We start from the raw sequence: 23741 nt of genomic DNA, 5'->3' as shown, positions 1-23741 counted from the left end.
GTGCCTAATAGTTCCTGCTGCCATTTGGCATTAAGTCCCAAATTCTGCACAGGATTGCATCGCTCCTATTTCCAGCTCAGGGCCTACACTATGCTCTTTTGTTTAGCCAGGACCTCACACTGTTTGTAGACTTGAACTCATGTTGACCCTCCACAGCACAGAGAAGTAGCCACTTTCCCTAGAGTCTGGGGTTAGAAACCAGAAGAGAGACCCATTATGTTAGAAAGTCTACAACCGGTTTTGTGTGCAAGTGGGCCCCCACAAGTCTCACACATACTTTAACAGCATGCTGTTTATACAACACTGTAGGATCTTTAAAATTCTGCTTTCAAGTTTTACAACACTAGCCATCATTCAGGTCTCCATATCATTTCTGTGTCAGGAGTTCGGCTAGCAGGATCCCTGGAGGATTCACAAGAGCACAGGGAAAGGTACAGCCTTGGTTTCACACCCTACTTAGAAGCAGGCACTGTGCTGCAGCCAACACCTAACATCTGAGAGGTCACAGTGCTAACATTTTGGAAGAATCCCATCTCTAGCAGCAGCTGGTGCTTTCCTAAGCCCATTTCCCTTTAGTTATTTCCCCTCATTTGCACTCTTCACGGAACCAAGAAGAGTTAGGCCCCAAGTTGCTATAGCAGGCATTCACAGGACAACCTTACCCTGTCAGCTGAGAGGGAACAAAGTTCAGACAGATCACCAGAGACCACCAACACCTACACATCCTTAAACCTTGGTTGCTGCCATGTGGTTGTTTTTTTCCCTGACACACTGATTGCTTTCACGAGCCATGCTGCAGATCCAGATCTGCTGAGCACTGCAACATATTGAAATCATTTATTAAACAACTTCTTAACTAAAGCAGAATAACTTGAAGTGCAAGTATGGTAACTTTACTGATCACTGGCAATAACATGGTGGACAGTAAGTGAATGGCTAACTTGGAATGAAATGTCAGTTTGGTGGAAGAAGCAGAACACTTTTGCCATGCAGTCTTGTGCAGCAGCAACTGGCATCTTTGAGCCTGCAAAACAAAAACAGCTGTAGCATGAGTCCACACATGCTAGCGCTAACATAGCTAACCTGAATGACAGCAAAAGAGAGGGGCAGTTCTAAGCCTGAACACCCACCCACGAATCTTAACTGGCTGTTAGAACTCGTAAGAATCTAGGCTGACCAAAGCACATAAGCACATACTATATATTTAGTCTGGAAGAGTCTTTAAGATGTATCCTACACAAGAACATTCCTAGCACAGCTGCAAACTTAAGTTAGGCCTGTGGTAAGGGAGCCTGTGCTACAAAAAAGGAGCAGAAGAGATCAAGCCACTGCCTGGGCCTTTTACAGTGGGGGATTCATTATATTGAAGGCCCCCTGTGGAAACAAGCTGAAAGGAGAAAGCACAAAATGACTCGCCACAGTCTCAGGCTACCCTGGGGTAAATACCTTCCTGAATTTAAGTCTGGTGAATGGTTTAACCCCACATATATGAAAGCAGAGCAGCAATTTTGCAAACAACTAACAAGCCCTGAACTACCTGGGGTACGATATGACTGTGGTGACAGAAGGAAGAATAAACACTAATTAAGTTTGCTGGCTTACCCAATAGAACAATTGCACAGGCATTTTGTGCAATCGTAGCCAGGGAAACTCAAGGCAAGCTGATCCTGTGCTTCTTTCAGCAAAGTACCATCTCAGAGGCCTTGGCATCTTGCAAGGGCCAGCTTGCTCCTTTCCAATAGCCACTCCAAATGCAAACTCAAGTTAATTTGGCTTGAATGTCTAGAAACTAGCATCCACAAAGTCCTATTTCTTTACATACAGCAAAAGGTATCATGATCTTGGAAGTTTTATATGCACCTGCCAAGGCCGCTCACTTACTTGGAATGTAAAGATTATTTCTTGCTTCTGTGCAAGGGTCTGTTTGTAAAGGAAGATGGAAGAGCTGAGAGACAGGGTAATTTCTAAGCATATTTCAGGTCCTCATTGTTAGTACACAAAGTATTAGCCCCAAGATATCAAAGAAAACCTCAGATAAAAGCTTTGCCATAGACCTATCTCAGCATGATTTTTACTGGCCTGGGGCATTATCTCAGTAGATGCCTTAGAGCCAAACAACAGGTTTCAGAATATCTGAAAGTCAGATACAGATTTTTGCCTTTGTAATTTACTTCTGCAGAAAACAAGTATAGCTTAAGAAAAGCGTTACTCTAAGGTGTGTGGTTTTTTCCTGCTACTTCAGAGGTCCTTGGACTCAAAGCTGCAAACCAACATGGTCCATTCTTCTGTTGAATCTTTCTTTAACCTCAGATTCATGCCTCCTCCCTATCCACACCCTTCTCTACCCATTCTGTCACCTGAACTTGCTGACTGACAAGTTCGGTCCATAGTAAGATGGCTGAGTTACTAATATACAGCTACTGAAGAGAGTACAAAACCACAAGTAATGAACAACGTATGATAAATAACCACTGTTTTAAACAGACAGTTGCCACAAATCAGCAGCTAAGGAACAATGAAAAACAAACAAACACTGCCTACCTGGCTATTTAAGTTGCATGAAACAACTACTACATAACTATAGAAGGGACAGTGATGAAAAGGCTAATAATTAGCTTTCACAGCTAGACCAGTCCTTAAACACTCACATTTTAAAGTGCCTATATATTGCTGATAATACTTCTTTTTACATCTTCTTCCATTCTTTGACTTCCATATCCTTAGCTGAGTCTTTACAAAGTACTGAAATATAAATTCATTTAGAATTATACTATACCTGTGGGGACAGAGCTGTAGTCCACCTTTCCTACTGACCTCTCTCATTATCGCTCATATTTGCATATAAGAAAAAAACCATAGCAAAAACTTGTACTGACAAAGAGTAAACTTAACCCACACTCAGTAATACAGACATCCAAAAGTCCCCTTAAGAACTTTACAGTGAGCTACCTCGTTTAGGAAGACCTCTAGAAAAATCAGACCAGGAGACCCTCACCCTGTGTGCCACTAGAACAGACTGTCTTGTTGTAAAAGGCAAATACTTTATTTTCCTCTAGAGTAGTTATATGACACAAATTGCTTACACAAGCAGCAATAGCTGCCTAGGCCTACTACCAAAACTGTATCACCCCAACTCCAGCAAAGTTGAAAATGGCTACTTTATAGTCTGTGAGCATCCTAATTATATGGGTGGTGGCATTTAACAAGGGGGCAGGAGTCTCCCATTTCTATTAGTGGATGGTTTTTTTGTTGTTTCACTAGACCCTATTGTAGGACTTCTGTACATGGGAGCAGCTACAGTTTGGAAAAGTCAGTAATGCAAGAAAGCAGAGTGTTACCTCCAGGAAGGATTGAGGTTTGTATACGGCTTTCCTTCGGCCTGACTTCTTCAAAGGAGAAATCTGTAGAAGTTTGAAATAGGCTGTTGTTTAGAAAAGGCTCTAAGAAAACGTGATAAAAATCTGTAACTCAGAAACCACACTATGAAGAGCTTTCTCTTCCCATATTACTGTGGAAGGGACAAATAATAATGGTTTGCCTTTGCTTCGAAGGTGATGCAGATTGGCTATTTGGGCAGAGCTCCTAGCAGTAACTCAAGCCCTGAGAAAACTCTGTCATTTTAGAGAAGGCAGAATGTCCTCTGTTCCTGGAGACTGTTCACAGAGAGGGGTCCAGAGTGGTTTAAGCATAGGAGATCCTGCCCTGGGGGCAGAGATGAACTCTGATCTTTTTTTTTTTTTTTTTTTCTTGATGAAAAAAATCATGTTGTAACCTCAAGGTGAGAGGCTGTTGTGGCTAGCAGCAAGTACCACAGCACATGTATCACAGGACTAGAAATGATTTTGCAGACTCATTTTTGTCAGTGTCCCTCCATCCATGCTAGGAACTATGTTTAGATATTGCAGTAAAAGATACTTCTCCCGCTCCTGGACTGCTGATCTGCATGAAATAACACTGAGCACAGATTGGTCCTTAAATTCCTCCAGGGAATCTTCATCAGTCTTATAAAAGCAAGACAAATAAGCAAAGGTATGTTGCATGGACCAATCTCAGACTGTCTCTGGGCTCTTGGTGATACTTATCCATCCCTAGCAGTTTTTTATACAGCAGACTGTATAATGATATTGCACAGTCATTTCCCTTGCAAAGGATTTCCAAACCTTGCATGAAACCATGGCAGCGGTGTGGAAATCTACTGCAAAGGAATCAGCTGTGCAATGAAAGCTGCATCACATGAAGCTGTATAGGATTTACCCAGCTGAGGAGGTGACCCAGTGGCAGGAGGACCAGGGCTGTGGCCAGAGGTTGCAGGACTGTGATTCTCCCAGCCAACGGGAGAAGGCACAGGATTCCTTGAGTCTACTTTGCCCTTCTTTTGAGGCTGACACAACGATAATTTCCAGCGCCACTTTCCAAGGGAGCAGAGGGATTTGGCGGGAAGCCCGTTCCCCGGCGAGTGCCCTGTGAGCCCCCCTGCAAGGGCCGTGCCACTGGGCACGCAGGAGCCCTTCGCTGGAGCACTGTGCCTCCACAGGGGCAGCCTGCTACTGGCAGGCCAGGAAGGAGCCACACCGGGAAGCTGAGGAATGTCTTATCATATTTCTCGTTTAGAAATGTAACTTTCTTTCAAGAGCGTTTCCTCAGCCCTACACAAGCTCTCCATACGATGTTACGGGCTGCTTTAAGGCAGTACTTCGGTGTGTGCAAGCCCACACTCCTCAGGCTACGCAGGCAGGCCTCTCTGGAGCACACCCAAAACCACGTATGTGCTTGATAACCTCTACCACTTGTAAAGCAGCATGGAGGTTTCCTGAGGTGCTCTGTCCCACAGGATTGGGAATGTCGACGCTTTTACGGGCGGGCAGATGCTGGTACGGCAGAGGGGCCTGCCGTCTGACAGGAACCAGCTGCTCCTCAGCTGAGGCGCGGCGGGCTGCGGCACGCATCCATCCTCAGCGCCCCGGCCCAGCCCGCCCCGCGGGACCCCCTGCTCCCGCCAGCGGCCCCGGGCAGAGGCGTTGCGCCGCGGCCGCCAGGCTGGCGCTGGAACCGGAGCGTGGCCCCCGGCGCTCCGCCCGGAGCGGAGCGGCTGCTACTGCCCGTAGCCAAGATGGCGCCCACGGCCTCCCCGCCCCTCGGCAGCGGCCCGGGGCGTGTGCCGGAATGCGGGCGGGGCGGGCGATGTGGCGAGGCCCGGCCCCCTCCGCTGCCTGGCTGCCGCGCGGCGTCGGCCGGCCGCCCCCCGCCGCGGCCCGGGTACGTTCGGGGAGAGGCGGCGGTGGTGCGGGGGGGGCCGAGGGCGCGGTAGGTGTCGGCGCGGGGCAGCTGCCGTGGCCCGGGAGCGGGCGGCGGGGCGGCGCGGGCCTTCTCCCGCGCCCTGCGGGGGACGGGACAGGCCGCGGCTGGCGCCTCTGCACGGGCAGCCACTAATCTGCGGGAGACGTCGCTGCCTGGGCCCGCCGGGGGCCGCCCGTGGAGCCGGGTAGCGGGGCAGTAGGGCGGTGGCGGCGGCTGTCGCTGTCGGCCGTGCCCCGGCGGGAGGGTGACCCGCCTTACCGCCGCCTCCCCGCGCCCTCTGGGCTCCGGCTCCCCTCAGCACCCTGCTGCTGCCCGCCGCTGGCTCCTGCGGGAAGGGGAAAGCGCCGCGGAAACGAGAAGCCAGGCTCCTCCGCCTCGGGGGTAGTGGTGTCAGGGACGAAAGCGATGCCACCAGCTGCCGCCTAATTCCCCAGGTCGCGCCTGGCCTTTGCGTACGGATTTTTCCTTCCTTCAGCCGGGGCCTGAAGGGTACGTTTTCACTTTCAGAGATTAAAACCGAAGCAGCGCTGGCGAGGGACGGACATGCTTGACACTTGCCTGCGGTTGCTTGTGCTGTGCTACGCTGTTTACCCGGAAAGGAGAGACTGAGACGCTGTTGTTTCCATCCTCGCCTTCTCGGGTTATGATATAACTGCAATAATAAAGCACAAACTGCGTAAGGAGCACCTGGCACCTGAGCATGGTAGGGTCTTGAACGAAAGTAGCTGGTGTCGACGAGAAGAGGAAGGGAAGGAATGGCATCCCGGGAGAGGCTGTATGAGCTTTGGATGCTTTACTGCAGTAAGGTAAATATTTCGGGGTGGGGGGTATTTGTGTGTCTTTTTGCTCTTTTGTTTGGAAGTCAGGTATTTAAAGTGTATCTTTAATTAACGCTTTTTTTTTTCTTAGAAGTTGCATAGACTTGTCCAGCTTCTCTGAGGTTGTAATGCACTTAAACTACAACCTCATCTCTTGGTTTGATGTTCAGGTGGGCCTTTTTTGTGCGTGAGGTGTGAATTAATTGCACAGTGTTCATGGCTCAGTTTAAGCAGTTGTAGCGATATCTTCTAACTATTGTAGTGATGTGAATGCACATGTTCACAGGTTTATACTTAAGTTTTCTGTACAGCTCCAGTTTTAATTTAAACTATATTAGTGAAAGCCTTCCCAAAGAGCCAGATTATAAAGTTACTCCTGAGTCTTCCTTTGCTGGTTATCACCATAATGTCTAAGTGCTCCATTAATAATGATTAATTTCCTTCACCTGGCAGGACTTATTAAAATACTGTCCTGTCTCCATTTGCATTTTGCAGGGTAAAGCAATTCATATGTTTAAAGCACAGGTCCTAATTGGTGCCAGGTGTACTGAATATGTACACAAATAAGGCTGAAGATTATCTAAATAGATATCTGTAAAATAAGGACACAAAAAATAACCGTAAAGGCAGGGGAAAGGACTTCTTACTGTCATATAGGAATGCAGTGGCAGGGATAGCTTTTGGTGGTGTTATTCTTTGCCTTTGTTTTGCCTTTTCTTTTTGCAGTGTCATGCTTCATATGTATCACAGTTTCTTCAACTTCTAAAACCAGTAGAATAAACATTCTCTTGTTCTTCCCAGTTCATTTCTAGATAAGGCCCATCTGGGGAGTATAGAATGTGAGATTTTAAGTACAGACCATTTTAACAATGCAAGTGCACAAAGCAGTGGATGAAGGTTGCACAAAGCAGTCTTAATTGTACTTTCTCTTAATTTTTGTTTATGTGAGTTTGTAACCCTAATGCTCTATATGTAGTTAAAAATAAAACGAGTGCAAACATAACAGCATGGTATGACTTCACCCACCTGTGTGGGTGATCTGTTGGGTTGAAACATATTTACATAGAGCTTTGCCTTTTAAACTAATGTAGTAATGCCAATGGTAGTAGGAAATGGACTAGCACTGGAGGAGATGGATGTTTTGCCAGTGAGTTCATCGGTGTGAGAAGAACAAAGGCACTTGGAACAGACTCCAAGAATCTAGGCTTTCCTCAGCTTTGGGAGACAGGGCTGCAGAGATGAGCCAAGCTCTCAATTTCTTTGCCCAGCCGTTCTTTGGCTCTTTCTTCCCTAGTTCTTTATAAAACTCTCTTGTCTGTCTTACACTTTCTCCCCCTTTGCTGGAACCTTTCATTGAGATCGTATGCTTTTCATCTCCATGTTGTCCACATGCTAGCAGGAAGTTTGTGTAAATAAAGGAGTGCAAGTTAAAATGTATGCTTTAGATCACTTAATGTTCAGTTTCTTTCTGAGAATTATGTGTACACAGTCTAGTCAGCTCCCAGGTGGTGGAGGATGGACTATTAAAATAAAAACAACAGCATTCTTTTATATACTCAGCTTCCATGAGCTGTTGGTGGCTTTTTTGGCCTTTTTTTTCTTCCAGACCCGTATATTAAGGGCATGATTAGGTGGCTTCATGTGTTGATAAGAACTTGTTCTTAAGTAGGAAAAGGTAAATTTTTAAAAATAAAATACCTTGCCTTCAAAACTTGAAGGCAACTAGATTGACTCCAAAGAGGGAGTCTTTACTTTTTCAAAAAGTGCTATACGCAAAACTGGTGTTTACCCCCACCCTGTCCAGGTTAAAATGTTATCTCATGCTGCTTGAGGCAGGCATCCACCATAACAGTGTTTCATCTTGGAATAAGTTTAGTGATGTTAAAAGCAACTGAAGAAAGTAGGTCTTAGGATGTAAAATGTTGTGAAGCCTTAACATACATTAGATTGTTCAGTCATGTATTGAAAATGTCTGTGTGCTGTACTTTGTTCTCCCTGAAGCACCTAGCACAATGGGAAGGTGTAGCAATAATCACCAGTGACAGGATACAGTGATTTAGGAAAAAGTCTTTTCATGCTTGGGACTGCCCAGGGAAGTGTAGTATCGTGTGTGTGTGTGTATATATATGTATATATATATACACACTGTATGTTGTGCTGTCATGACTTTGTTGTGGCTGACATCCATGGAAGGAAAGCTAGGCAATTTTTCCAAACTACAAAAACTGCTGGAGAGTCACAGTTGGGTAAGGGGGGAATTTGTTGTGCCACAAATCAGAGATGTGTGGCTTTAGCTTTTGCAGTCTTGTTAGGTAAAAAACCAGTGAAATCCAAACTCCTTTTCTGTATGATGCTTCAGATTGTTCTTAGTAAGTAGCCTTGTTTGTCTTGCCTTTTTTAGATAATTGAGTCCTTTGTGATAATATGTTAAATATAGCACCCTGTGCTACAGCAGCAGGGCTTTTTACGGCTTTGAAGTGATGGATAATGCTGTGTTACCATCTTACCATCTATCCTGGGTCATGACTCTTGTTCTTTGTGATCACTTGATATCTCTTGGGTGTCAGTTGCAACAATTACTTTTATGCAGAGTAACATCAAGAAGGCATTTCTCTATTTTCATTGCCTCTTGTGCATTTTAGGAGTTGGAGATTAGGGCAGAGAGCAGCATGTAACTTAGGATCTCTACAGAAGCAGTCTTCGGATAATGCCATCTGTGAGGTGGTTTCTTCTCCCTTTTTTCTTTCTTTTAAGGTTGTTTTTAAGGCTGCAAAAGTTCAATTTTAGTTGGTATTCAGTTGTTTTTCATCTTGCAATTTCTAACCTAAGGTTGGGATTTGGTTTCGGATTTCTTTTTTTCTACTTCTGTTCCCCCGAAAGCCATCCTGTAGGGCAGTAACTACAAAGCTGCAGATCAGTCTGCTGTTTAAGATGCCTAATGAAAGCAGTAGCCACACGCAATTTAGGATGCTTCTGGTGTTGCATGGAAGCAGTTCAAAAATTCATTAAATTTTAGTGAGCTTTAGATTTGAGTCACTGGGGTGGTATCACAGCACTGTATTGTTAATAGTCTGAGCTGTTCCTGCATTGAGTTTTTTGTTGTTGTTGTGTTTGGTGGTGTTTTTTTTTTTAATGATGATGTCAGGCTCTCTGTAAAGAAAGCCTTGCTAAGGATGCAAGTTGCTGACATGTTTTTTGATGATTTTCAGTTTCAAATGGTTTTATGTTTTCTTTTTTTCTGTTAAATTCTCTGTTAATGTACAATGCTGTTATTCGCTTGAATATTCATATGGCTGTAAGCTGCTGTCCTCTCATGCAAATGTAGGAATGTGCGTGTTTTAAAATAGTCATGTGTAGAATAGGTGACACAGGTCCTTTCTGTAGAAGCCACTAGGAAAAATTTTCTCCAGTAGGCTTGGTAGACAGTGGTAGTCAAGCGTATAGATTGTCAGTTCAAAGCCTTCAATAACCTACACAGGAGCATGAAAAACTTAGATACCTTAAAATGCTTTACTAATGTAAGTGTACAGCGGGAGAAGAGCTCTTGTAGGTGAGCTTGAGTGGTCTGGGAAAAGGACGTTTTCATGTGTGTCTCTGACCTTGGTATGTTCACGTGAAGAAGCTAATCTTTACCAGTTTTGCCTAGTAGCCTTAGACCAACATGGCTGTAATAATATTATTGTTGTAGTATTAGTTGCTTAACCTTTTCTTATATGTTAGTTATGTATCAGTATACACAATTAATTCTTGTTTTATAATCTTCTGAAGTAACTATTACTGCTGATTCAAATGAAAAATATTGAACCTCCACCTTACCTGTAAGATTTATGTATATTTGATATTCTCCAGTTGTTCTGGTCTGTATTTGAGTCTTAGATATAAAGCATGTCAGTATTTCTGATATTTTATATTTTACATGGAAAGGAATCAGATACTTTTTCATATGGAAGAGAGATTTTTCTCCTCTATAAAAAAAAAAATAAATATCCCCAATTGCCTTCAGGAGAGATTTCAAAAGCATAAATGGAGGCACTTAGCTGCCATATGCACCTCAGAAAATCTTCAGTTTTTGTTGCATTAGAGCGCTTCTGAATTTTTTCTTACAATCTCATCTTCAGTAAAGCTCTGATTTTATTTAAATGCAGCTTTGTCTTGTAGGTGATATAGTAGTTAGAAAGAAAAGCCGTGAGTACGTTCTTCAGCCAGCTTCTAGCCTGTGCTTCACATTTCCAAGAGGGGACACACAATCTTGGTGTCATTAATACAGTAGGGACTCTGTGTGGTAGCAGCTGTAAAGCAAATCATAATGTTCTGCTCTTTACTAATGCAGGTAGCTGAGACAATCGCATCCTTTGCTGTGTTAGAAGCAGCAGACTTTTGTATGAGCTGTCATCTTAAACGCACTTTTTTATGTTGTGCTGTATTTCTCGGTTTTATAAAATCTAATTGTATTGAGATAAATGTTTTCTCTCTGGCATAGTGAGGGATATCTATATATTATAAATATATTGTAGCACAGAACAAAAGCTAGACAGAAAAAACCCCATTAAACGTGGCTATATGTGTTACCCTAGAAATGTCCTAAAGTGGTTAGAGTCCTGTTGCTTTGACTTTTTTCCTTCTCTGAGGTCCTTATAGGTTGCCTTACAGGAATCAGAAGGCGGCGGCTTGAATGAGAAAATAAGTGGTCTTGGGAGAAATCATGACTTCTGTGTTAGTCAGGAGCTGACCACTGTAATGAGCAAAGTGCAACAAACTGTGGTGTGCTAGCAGTGCTAACTTTTCTGTAATTGCATGGCTGTCTCTACAAGTGGAAGACTATTGCAATGCAAATACATAGAAACTAAAGCTTTAGCATATAAATGCGTGCATTTAATTGGCTTGAGTTAAACTTACATTTGCATTAGGAGGACTAAATGGGTCATTTAAATTAATGCGTACTCTGTGCTGTGAGAAGAGTCTGTAAAAGAGAATAATTTCCATTCATTCCCTGTTCCCATGTCTTAATCCTAGCATACTGTATAGAAGTGAGATGATAAATTTGACCTTGAATTGTGAGAATAAATCTATATACCTTTGGATCCTTCAAGGATGTACTCCTTGGGAGGGAATTCTGTTAGCGTTAGCCACCTTGTGTTGGACAAAAACTAACATAAAAAGGGCAATCCTGACAGTCAAAAAAGTTGGCTTGAAGCAAGAACATACCAATTTTCTCAGTGCGTGGTGTTATGATCTTGCTAAGCTGACCTGCTGGTCGGCTGTCACTTAAAAAAGGGGTCCTGACATATTGTCAGCATCCTTTCACTACTGTTTGACAAAGTACTGCCTCCCAGACAATATTCTATACTTCAATTGAATCCTTCTGTCACCTGCACCAAAGATTGGGGCATTTTATGTGATGTTCAGCAAGCAATAGCAAATGTATATCTTCCGGGAGAGCATTATAAAATTACAAGGGATGGTTCATCAGTTTATATTAAATAACGTGAATTTTTGCTTGCCAGAGATTTTTAACCTCTGTCCCCATATAAAATTTGTAAATAAGCTGAAATTTTTGCTCAGATCAGCTTTTAGACATGATTTTTGTAGGGCTGCAGAAAGTGCTATGATTGCACTGGATTTGTTGTTGTAGTTGTGTTTCTCAAAGAAACATGGTTTTAGCAGAACTATGCTTAGTTTTGGTGAGACACAGTTGTGGTAATTCAACAAGAATTTGATCTTTGATATTAAACTGTAAGTCCAGTGTGAAACACTGACCTCTGCATCTCAAATATGATCTCATCCTGACTTAGCTTGCACTTGTCTTCATTCTTGTGCAATTGTTGGTTTGTCAGTGATTCATATTGCATCACTATATATCGCCTTTGTTATGTTAGGATAAAGAAGTATTCAACTTGCAGCTAGATGAACGCTTGAGCAAACCAAATGTTCACTAAAAGTAGTTTTTCATAAGTCCCTGTCACATGAATTCATGCCTCTGGTAAAACTAGTGAGTGAAGTTCTATTAAACAATTGCTGTGTGAAATATCTTTTCTGCAAATTGTTTTAAATAATTCTGCATTCCGAGAGAGTGTAATTTGTAAAGGACCATGTCACAAGTCACTTGTGGACATGTGTTAGTGAAAATATCTTTGTCCTGCCCTTGTGAGATGCTAAACTAAGAATGGATGTAGACAAACAAGAACAGTTGGTCTTTGGTTCTGAATATACTGTCTGCTATTTAAAGACATGTCTCATAATTTTGATATTTACAAATATAGAATTTTTCATATAAACAACTGAGTGTATATGTACAAGACAGTAGTTGCTTAACTTACAGTAGCCATTACTTTCCGCAATTAGGTACCAGGATGACCTTCTGCTGATGGTTGTTCAGTTGACTTGAGGAGCTGACAGGAATGGAAATTGTACTGTTGCCTGTCAAAATGAGGGCCATCCATGGAGAGAAAAATGAGATTTGTGAGGAAGAAAAAAAAAAAAAAAAAAAAGCACTTTGCAAACTTGACTTTGTTGAGGAGTCCCCCATAATACTCATGCTCCTGGTGTGTATGCAGTGAAGCGTTACTTAATGGGAGTCTTGTGGTAACCACATCAAGCTCTGCATGTATCAAACATACATGAACACTTTGTTAGCATTATACAGCTGGGATGTGATTGCTGCCTTTGAAGTCAGCTATCTTCTGTTGGATTTAGGTTTGATAAGGACTTGTCAGTGTTAGGTTAATGGTTGGACTCTATGATCTTAAAGGCCTTTTCCAACCTAAACGATTCTATGATGCTGTAACACAGAACAAGGACCCTGCCACAGAAAATACAGGCTTCAGGATGAAATGAGACAGCAGATAAATCTAAACAGAGAGAGATGTAAAAAACCCGTAGCATTTTGCAAGCTACAGAGAAATTATATTTCTTACCATTCTACATTTGGCAATAAACATATATGTAGACATTACTTTTAGATAAAGAAGTGTCTGAGGTTTGTCCAGCCTTTTGCTGTTAAGATTCAGGGGTTTATTGGTGTCCAGTATAGGGTTGAAATTCTTCCATGTCCACAGGTTTGCGGATTAGTGCTTCGCAGAATAAATGAGAAGCATCCAGTTCTGAACATACCAACAAATATATTTCACGTTAATGAACAACAAATATATTTCACACTTTTGGTGAAAGAATCAAGTGTCTCTTAAATGGAGTGGTTTATCACAAAGCTAGAAACACAGGTTTCTGGTTCTGTGTGCTGATCTACTAATAATACAAGAATTTACAAGCCTATGTTTGTTATATGATGGTGTGTGGTATCTTCAGTTATGTCACTCTTAACTTGGTCATCTGGTTCAGATCTGGGGATAGCATGTGTCCTGATAAAGGAATATTGCAGAATCAACTCAAATATGCAGTACGTTTGTGCTGTAATATGGAAATGGGAGAAAGGCTTGTCAGCTGCCTGTTGAACAGCGTTGTAGCTTAATGCCTGAACCCAAATGTTGTCAACAGATACTGTTAAAATATTTACAGGCCTCAGAAAGGTTAAACAGCTGCCATAGAAGACGGAAGGGCTTCTTTAGTTACTGAGCTTTTCCTGATGAAAGAAATATATATATTTAAGGAGGAAAAAAACCGCCAAAACATGCACATGTCTCAACAGTACAGATAAGCATCTTATTTTTTTAAGAAGTCATGTGTTCAGATAACTTTTCCAATATATATTCTAGTGAATGGGAGGCTGCAGTAGAGGAGGATGGGAGATGCAACAGGCAACACCAAGAAATGAACACTATACTTGATTGTTCTCATCATAAACACTGTTTTAAGTTTGACAATTCACTAAGGTCCCTCCATGCATCTGCAGATCTAAACATTAGCTGTTTTATTTCTGCGCTGATAAAGTATTTGTTTGTGGTAATGTTTATTCTGATATTTAAAGCATTTATGATACTCTGTCGAATTTATGGTTGAGGATTACATGTATCTATGGTAAGTAATAGGAATAAGTGTTTAAATAATTGTTTGACCGTTGAGTAACACTGCTAACTATGGCTGTGTAAAATTAGGAATTAAGTTTACCTGTAAGAATGACTAATTATATGAGTATCTAAAAGCACAAAGCACAGCATATTTTAAAACAACGAGGATATTTAAGAAGTTAAATTCCAAAGGTTTTAAAGGCTTTTCAGTTCTTTATCTAAAGCACGTTTGAGGGAGGCACAAACAAAATCTCAAAATAAATTCATGGTTAAGTGCTACCCTTACATAGCACAAAGAGCATACAATCAAAGCTGATGCTAAACCTTTAATTATCTAATAGATAGCAATTTAACACAGAAAACATTTTTTATTTATATAACCAGTCCTAGTAATTCTGCCTTTTAGACTGAATTTGAGGCAAGGGAGGGATGGGGATGAAGACAAATCTTTGAGGATATATTCCTGAAGTCTGAATGAAAACGGTGAGTTTGCTTTTAATCATTAATGTAGGGAGAATTGGTACTGTTTTTATTGTAAGTTATCATTCACCAAAATCTGCCTAAGAACTTGTATGAGTGTCCCATAAGACATTTAAAAACTAATAAGGAAGTGAAGGCAGAGGTTGAAAAGGTAGCACTCTCATTGGAAAGAAGAATTTAGCATTAATGCCATAACAGTCTGTAAAAAGCGAAGTGAAAATGGAACAGTCTGAGTTTGACTCCTTCGTTAAGATAGCAAGATTATTCTTTTAATATTCCTAATAATTTTAGGAAAACATCGCATCTTCATATGGTTTTCTCCCAGTTTTCACTTGGAATGTGGACGAATTTAGGAACAAAAAAAAGTTTTAAAAGTTGTTGAAGCTTCTTATTCTAAAATTATCCTGCAAAAAGAGTAAATGCTTGGCTTCTGTGGAAGAGTGATGGAAATGCTAACTGACAATATATGTGGGGGCATCGGTTCAGAGTTATCAGTGACATAATCCTCATAAGTTTTATAGAAAGTGTTTGTGGTGGATGCAGGCTGCTTGAAGTCACCTTACTAACTGTCAATAAATGTTTGGCTAATGCATTCAATGATATAAAACTTTTTACTCATTTACCTGTGCTTTTGCTGAATTTTTGACTGGATGAAATGAACAGTTTTGTTGATAAACGACTGAAGCTTCATGGGAACTGTAGGCTAAATGGTTCAGCATTTTCTAAGAAGCAAGGAGGGAAAAGGCTTTATTTTTAATTTTAAATTATTTTTAATAACAATTTTGGTTAGATCTGTAGTGTTCATGTGCATTCGAGGGCAAACTTGGAATCTGGGAGGGAAAATACTGTGATAGGAAGGGATGGTCCTTTAGTATTTGTTATGTATAATAACATAAAATGCAAAAAAAGTTTCAAAAATGGCAATAAGTACAGTGACTCAGGTATGACTGCATACAGGTTTTTCTCTCCAGGACCCTGCATTGCTCACAATACTGGAATGGGTAAAAGCTTTTGGAAATAAAGCAGGGTATAGAGAACAAGGGTGTTGATTGCAGAAATCTGGCCTCATTATTTACCTGTACTACTCATTTAAAAGCTGTACCAGTAGAAGTGCGGAGAATGCCAAGCAGCAGTTGCACAAGTAACGGAAATTCGGCTATGCCCTAGTTTTTGAATCTTTCAATTTTTTTTTTAAGGGTGCTTTTGAAAAGCAGATTTGGGGGGTGGGGGTTATACTTTCAGTTTATAGTTATCTGCAGTAGAATGTTAGGTTCTGGTGAGGTTGAGAAGACAAACAGCTAAATCCATAGCTAAAGAAATAAAAATTTGCTTTAGTTAAATTTGGTGTAATCACATGACACTGAATGAAATACAGACTTCTTTTTGATAAGCTGTACACAAGTTCTCAGCCTATCTGCTGGAAAACTTGACAATATTTAGCTGTTGATTCAGTGAAATAATAAGCTGATGCTTTTACTGCACCACCCAGCTTCCTTTCAGCCTGCCTGTATTAAACTTCTATTGTCTCTTGCATCACACTGGAAGTTAGAAACTTTATGTGGCAAAAGCTGGCATTGTGTGTGTTGTTGCTAAAGCTCAGTGCTTTTCTCATGTAGAATGATGGCGGAACTTCGAGTTTCAAAGCATGCATGAAACTCTAAACCTTTCTTAAGCAATAGTTTGAATTTTCATTACATTTAGGTTTATTTTGACACCATGTCATTTTAGTTGCCTTGGAGTTATTTAGGACGCTTCTTGTTTTCTTAGGCTTAAAATACAGCTTCTGCTTTTTACTACTGTTGGTTCATTATGTCAGCTTTGATGGGAAAAGTGAATATTAATAGAATGTAGTATGTCACCTTATGGTAAATTCCTGGTAAGTGCCCTGTGCAGTGGACTCTAGAAGGCTGAAATACTGTATGCTGGTTTGTAAATGGAACTTAGTGGTACTCTCTATCAAATGTGAAGACACTAAAATCCGAGCTCAGATTAACTAGATTCATCTCATGGATGGCATCAGTCACATGCCAGTTCCAAGCCACAAGGCTGTAATTGTATTGTCATTCAGAAACAACCAAAAAAAACCACCTCAAAAAACTCAACCAAAAAAAGAGCAAAAGAAAAATAGAGGCTTTACTTCCATTTTAGTAAGAAAACTTTCTTTTTTTTTTCCAGTTTTGTGGGGGGATCTGAAGTAGAAAGGAAACTGAGTAACAGCTCTCAGATGATTACCCTTTTAACTGCAGAATATTATAATTACTTTTATTGTTTTTGAAAAGAGAAGAAATATATTTAATCTGACTTGGAATATTTATGAGCTACATTTTATCATGATTGACAGCTATAGATTTATTTTGGTATAAATCTCTGTGCTAAACGAAATTTCTTATCTTGTCCCAAAATAGTTCTTTCTGTCACGATTCACTGCAGTTCCCATTTATGAAACAAAACACCCCCTCCTCTTTCTTTTAATTCCAGAAATGGAACAGAATGCTTGTGTGAATTTTGAAAAAGGAGGTTTATAATTATTTGCCAGGAGCCTTTCTTCTTTTGGATCAACAGCTGACTCAAAAATTAGTGTTGTGATTAAAATGAAAAATTGTGCCTAAAGGTGATTCCCTTGATAATTAGAATTGATTGATCGATTGACTTTATCGAGGCAATTTAGCCAGTTTAGAATAGCTTCTCATGAAGTCTTTTATTAATTCTAAGTGTAGTATTGCTGCTATAAGTGAAGCTTTTCAGGTTTTATTTTGGCATTTTACAGATTTGAAAGGTTCACAGAAAGCATAAGCACTTTGACGTATTTCAGAATAAAGACTGCTTGGAGATCTTGTGCTGAAAATGTTGCCTTTTTTTGTCTGAAAACATGAGTAGGAAAAAGCTTACTTAAAACAAACCTTCTAATCCCCCAATGAATAGTTTTATTTCAAACAGTCTTGAGAAACGTTCTACAAGTCTGCATTAGGCAGACTACTGCCATTATTAAGACTATTAAATTCACCAGTGCTCTAAAGGCAGTATTTCATGTTTAATTTCCTAACGTTACCGTTTGTGCGCCTAATTCAGCCTTAACGCCAAGGGATTGTTCTTATTTTAAATATAATGCTTGGGGCTGGGGGATTAGTTCCCATAGTGCCAGTGCGATGCAATGGTGCTGCCTCTAAGCTGAACCCGCCGTGCAGGCTGGCTGCCTGTTTGATGGCTGCGTGTTAAATTTAACGACTTCAAACAACTGTCCTGTCAAACAAGTCGGGCTTGTCTGACACTCGGACTCTGAACTGCCCTGCAGGGAATTTTTGCCTTGAGAGCACGGTATGTGGCACTGCAAATAGCCTCGCGTGGATCCAGCTTTTGTTTTTAGCAACTTAAAACTTCCGGAACGGAGCTATAAAAACTGTGCTGAGCTTTGCCCTTCCAGTTGTGACTGTTTGCTTGAACCCTTAGTAGAAATGGAGGCTACTGTTAAATCGAAAAGCAACACTTACATAAATAGATAAATAGTGTCGTTTGAAACATTGGGTAAATGTGCCTGTATTCCACAGGAGTGTTTCAATGCCGCTTTTGTGTAACACGTTTTCATTGAACTTAAAGTAGGCTGAAAGAGTTCGGTACTACCTGGCTTGATACGAATTTTAAAAATGTGCAAAAAAATTCTTGCTGAGCTTCTTGCATAGGCAAATGAGTTACTGGGGGGGGAAAAAAAGAAAGACTGGATTAAAACATTTCTTGGTCATTCATTTAATCACTCTTCATAAACAGCAGAGAAAAATATTGTAATGTCTAGAAAATTTAGTATATCAAAGACAAGAGCCTGCCGCAAATTAGTGTAGATTTTGGTTGTAGTTTTTAACTTCATTGCTTCAGAGAGTGTTACATTTGTCAAAGGGCATTTGACTAGACCTCCTCTCTGCCATCACCTTTGTTTGTGGTGTGAAACGCTGAAGTACGTGTTGACATTGAGAGCTTGTTTCCCAGTTTCACCAAGTCTAAAGATGGCCTTGCTAGAATTTATAAATATATACATAAACTGTTAAAATGTTAGATTTCATGCGAAACTTGCTGTTTGGCAGTGTTTAGGCACAGTATTGCTATGCACACTGTAGACCAGTAGACTAGTTTCACTTAGCAATTATTTTTTTTCTTTCTAGCATTGTAGTAATTGTTGGTAAAGAAAAAACAAAACAAAACACAAACCTGTTCTGGATGTCTTGCGGGTAATGGTATGGTGTTTGGGGTTTTTGTCTTTTAGGTACCAGTTAGAAACATTGTACTGCTCAGGCCTGGCAGTCTTTCTTTTTAAAGTGTAAAAACACACGACAACAACTATTACTGTGCGTAGAGGATTGTAAGAAAATGGAGACCTAAAGGGTGGTGTGTTTTCTTGCTGGGAGGTTTGAGTTTTTGTTGTTTTGTGTGTCTGTGTGTGTTTTTGTGTGGTGTTTGTTTTTTTTAATGAAAACCAGAAGTATTTAAGGAAGGGAAGGAACACGGAAGTATTTTCCCTTTTAGGTGCTCTGAGCTACATATGATTTAATAGGTTTAAAGTACTTATTTTTTTTCATTACTGCAGGTGAATGACTTACTATAGCTGTTTCACAGGCCTTCATTACACTATGCTTAGGCTCTGCAGACTTGTGGCTATCAACTGAAGGACTTTTTTGGTTTGGTTTGGATTTTTGTTAGGCTCGCACATGTCCCTACAATGACAGCCTTAAGATAGCCTTGTTAAAACTCTGGTTGTTTCAGTTTATTACTATGAAGTGAAATGGCTAATGTAAGTTGGATTTTACCTTCTTGGAATTTCAGTCTGTGGTAGAAATTATCTTCCAGAAGTTTTAAAGCATACAGTTTCTATAGAGTTATTATTCAAAGAAGATACAGAAATTGGTCTTGCATAAAAGCTAGGCAAGTTTCAGGTAAATGAAATGCTTCGGCTTGTGGCTTAGCTGCAAGGTTTTGAAAAATCAATGTCTTCTTATCTCCTAGTGATTGGAAGGAAAGTTGTAACTGGTGAAAGGTGTTTTATTACCATGTGCAGCTTCTGTCTGCTTTTACTGCTGTTGTCGAAATCAAAAATTTCCTTCTGTATTTTTTGCTGATCTCATAGGGCATGTCTGCAGAGTCTGTGTGGCAGGACTGGGAAACAATACCAGTCTAAAATTGGTTTATCACAGTTTGTCCTTGAAGTGTATTACCAAAACATACATTGTTTTGTAAGCTGGGCTTTAAAAGCACCGTGGGTCTTCAGCCAGCACCAGGGAAAACATTTGGAGATGTGGTCTGACATACAGCCTCCAGCTACCTGTGTGCAGAACGACAACAAAAGGGTAATTATGAAAGTAGGGAATAAGAGAATATATTCCATAGGTTTCACTGCTTTTACTGGTAATAAGACTTTAGAGTATTCAGGATGCTTTATTATGGTCTGGCTAAGTTAGACTGCTTCCTTAGGAGGACTGCAGGTTTGATGGAGGAGCTTGCTATTTATAGTTAATCAGTTGGAGCTGGGGTTGAAGTTCAGTGATTTGTTGCATCACAGAACTAAGTGTTGCCATACCCATGGGATGCAGTCTTCTGCCATGTGGTAACACAGGTATTTGTCAGACTGCAACATATCCTGGCTTGGAAAGTTGATCTTTGAAAAACATTGGCATTGAAAAACACAAATACATTCATGTTAAAGTTAGGTCGATTTGTGTTCTGCTGTTAACGTGACTTACCATTTCACCACTGAGAAGATACAGGATAGCTGAAAAGGTGGGTGGGAAGAGAACTCAACAGAAATAAATTCTAAAATTCACTGAATTTAAACTTCAGGTTAAATGGCCCAGCTGACGTAAAAAAAAAAAAAAAAAGTTCAAGATAAAGATGCTGGGTAAGATAAATGCAGCATATGTGGTGCACAGGAAGCAGCTGATACCCATTACTACTGTCTTTATTATGAAATTACAATTTTAAACCAATGTAAAAAGACTTTTTTTTCCTCCTAAACTTATCTTATTTCTGGTTTGGGAAAGTAAAAGAAGCATCTGAAACACATAGGCTGGTCTTCAGAAATGTGTGTTTAGCTGTGTTTTGGGAATGGACGTTTTTGTGTACTTTGCCATGGGTAGTTTAATATCGTAAGTTTTCTTTCTTAAAACTTCTTCAGTAAACTTCAGATTTCTTGCAGTTTTCAACAGATGGCTGGTGCATGGGGCTGGGCTGATTGCTGCTAATAAAAAGGAAAACCTGAGTCAGGTTCAAAGTTGGAAAGCTGTTTTTAGCTTGTTTCTAACATCTTCAAAGTAACTTAGGTGTCCAAATTTGTAGCAAAACTGTTAAATGTTGGGTCAGTTTTTCCTGGAATGGTGTACTCCTAGTTTGTAAGTCTTAATAAAAAATCAATTTCTGGAAAGATGACATACTTTCTAGTATATGGTTTATAATGGAGATGTATTTCTCAGTGTTTCTTACGTTGCTAAAGTGATCTTGTTTACTTTTTGCCTTGATCTTATTCCCCCCCCCCCCCCCCCCCCCCCCCCCCGGAGGTGTTGAGTTAGTGCTATTGTCTGGATGGAAATCTCAAACTCAAAATGAGTCAAGTGTCATGTAAGCTATTTTCTGCTGGCACGTACCAGTAGTTTTATCTGATATTTTGATATCAAAGCTGATTATTTTAATAACTTGGAATAATATATAAATAATTGGCTGGCAGGTAGAAGGGAGTTGGGTTAAATAGCATGCTGCAGGCAACCATCAAAGAGTACTGCAGTTCTTGATTTTTACCAGAATTGGGATCAGCTTTAGTAGCAAATTGAATGGAGCAGTATGTGCACTACAGGTAAGCAAAAACTTTTGGCCTTTTATAACATCGGTGGCCTACTCCTGTTATCCACATAATTACTTTTTCTTGCCTATTTTTTCTGCCAATGTTCTCTCTTACTGCTAGTCTACACTGATAGCCTGCCAAAGGCATTATAGTTTAAGGATAACGAGGGTTAACTTCATCTTAATCTTGAAGATGATTTAGGCTATATCATTAAAAAGGAGCAAGCAGACATTGAATCTAATTTTGTCTTTTGTTTTCCTCTTACCTTTCTCTCATCTATAACCTTTTGTTAAAGCAATTTTAAGTCAGATAATGACATTATTTGCACAGCTTCCTTCATGGTACATGACCAAGGAAAACTGAGTTTTCTTAGAAAAGTTTACTGTCAACGACTAGTGATGAGCCTCAGCTGTGTCAACAATCAATTTTAATTTTGTAATATGAATAGAATCTATTTAGTCATTCATGTAATATTTCAAGGAGAACTTGTCCATGCCAAGAAAAAACAAAGCAGTTCAACCAAAAAAAAAGTCAAATGAGTTCAGTTTTTGCACATGCATGGGCACTATCATTAGGGACATGGACATGTGCATATGGCAGTTTCTGTTGGTTACTTTGCCATGGATGCCATTGCTTTGTCCTGTGTAGCCTGAGCTATATTGTAAGTGCTAACACCATATTCTAGTGTTCCTCATCTTTATGATCCTGTGAAATAGCTTGCATGTGGCTAAAATAAGTTGCTGTGCATTACCAGAAAGTTAAAGCTTTAAATGTACAAACATTTTTAAAAGCCATAATGTCTGAAGACTGCATCTTCTGCTACTTCTAGCTCATTCTTTAGGGTGTTAGTAAGTCTTGCTTGTTGCCTATCTTTTGGTTTGATTTTCAAGGTGTTTGATCTCTGAATCTAAGAAAAGTGTATTCTGTATTCACCTGTTAAGATAATCTTAATCAACCTCTGTAGCTTAAACTAGTATCTTGGAAATCTTAAATTTATTCTTTATCTCAACAGCTTCCTTCATTCTGTATGTTGCAATTTAATCTTGAGGACAATTAATGAGCGTATGTTTAAGATAACTTTATTGTTTGGTAGTTTAGTGCATATTAAATGTGAGAACAAGGCTACGTTACACTTACAGGGTGTGATACCTTTTTGACAGATTTTTAACAGAAAAAGAAAGGGAGTGAAAAATTGAAAGGGGAATAAAAGCAGAAATGAGAAGAAAGGTTATGAAGGAGGGATAGATTAGGAATGAAGTGGAAGAAGGGGAAATAAGGAAAAATGAACAGGAAAATGCAGTAAAGGCAGTGGAAGCAAATAATCAGACCAGATAGGTGTCTAGCTAAGGATTTTATTTGGCACCTGTTGTCACAGTATCTGAACACATGTCATATGTAATAGTGATAGTGAAGTAAGCCATGTCTGGGTGTTTCTGACACTTCTTGCTTGAGTTGGAGGGGTCTTGGGGTTATGGGGAAGGGTGAAGTCTAGAATGAGAAGGAGATTCCTATGTGTTGTAACTCTTGTACTTGCTGTGGAAAGATGCTGTTAGTTTTGCTGCATTTCAGATTCTGGATTTCTTGGATATTTTTTTTTTTTTTTAACCCCCTGGGAAGCTGTTTTGTAGGTAGCTATTTTGCACTGACAGGACTCTCTGTCTGCCTTTCTTGGTGACTCTTTTATATTGACATTACCCCAGAATGCTGTCCTTAGTTATTCATAGATTGCTCCTTGGTCTTAACACTGCAGGGAAATGTTATTAGGAAACATCTATGGTGATATAAAGGAAATTAAAAAAAAGGAAGAGATACAGAAGAAGCAAAAGAGAAGGATGAACAAAAAAATCTTAAAACTTCTGCAAAATTTTCTAAGTTATAGAGTGGATGTAGAAATAATTTGAAATCTGTAACACTTTAGGCAATATTTTAAAGTTATTTTGAAAATTATTTAGAACATAAAATGTGGGACTGCATGGGTGCGTATTAATGGACATGCCTGTAAAGTCTTTGTGGAGGAATATGTTAGCCATGCTCTGGCAGCTTGCATTTGAAAATTAAGTGAGACTAGCTCAAATCACATATTTTGACAGAATTTTCCTGTGATGGTCTAGTATCTTTCCTCCCGGCTTACACAGTACCCAGCTGTGAGGAACTGCTGGTCACAGAGTCTGTGTGCTCTACTAAGAACAAGTAGGAGGCCTAAATTTAAATTCCTGTCTGTTTTATAAGTATCTAGTATACAAGTCACAGGCTCTGCATTGCCTCTTAGAACACTTCATCTGGCTCTAATGTACTGCTAGCTGCTTCCTTACATGATCAATGAATGAAGCAAAAAGCAAATTTTGTGATTAGGACTGTCATTTAAGTTCT

General features: G+C 40.1%; 1 protein-coding gene across 6 annotated transcripts in view; it reads left to right on the top strand.

The window, feature by feature from the left end:
- The first annotated feature begins 5179 nt into the window (after positions 1-5179).
- NBEAL1 (neurobeachin like 1) overlaps positions 5180-23741 on the top strand; it is an 83112-nt gene continuing 64550 nt past the window's right edge. For 3 of the 6 annotated variants that reach the window (XM_080400237.1, XM_080400235.1, XM_080400233.1), the window contains exons 1-2: positions 5180-5256; positions 5806-6104. In XM_080400237.1, the coding sequence (XP_080256363.1) occupies positions 6054-6104 (51 nt within the window). In that variant the 5' untranslated portion in view covers positions 5180-5256; positions 5806-6053. Of the gene's footprint in view, positions 5257-5805; positions 6105-6419; positions 19888-23741 lie in introns of those variants that run through there. The other 3 variants (XR_013930167.1, XM_080400236.1, XM_080400234.1) reach the window with 1 other exon arrangement.

The sequence above is a fragment of the Falco punctatus genome, assembly GCF_963210335.1.
Source record: "Falco punctatus genome assembly, chromosome: 8".
Lineage (NCBI taxonomy): Eukaryota > Metazoa > Chordata > Aves > Falconiformes > Falconidae > Falco > Falco punctatus.
Note: the sequence above shows the minus strand (reverse complement) of the source record. Positions and strands in the feature narration are given on the sequence as shown.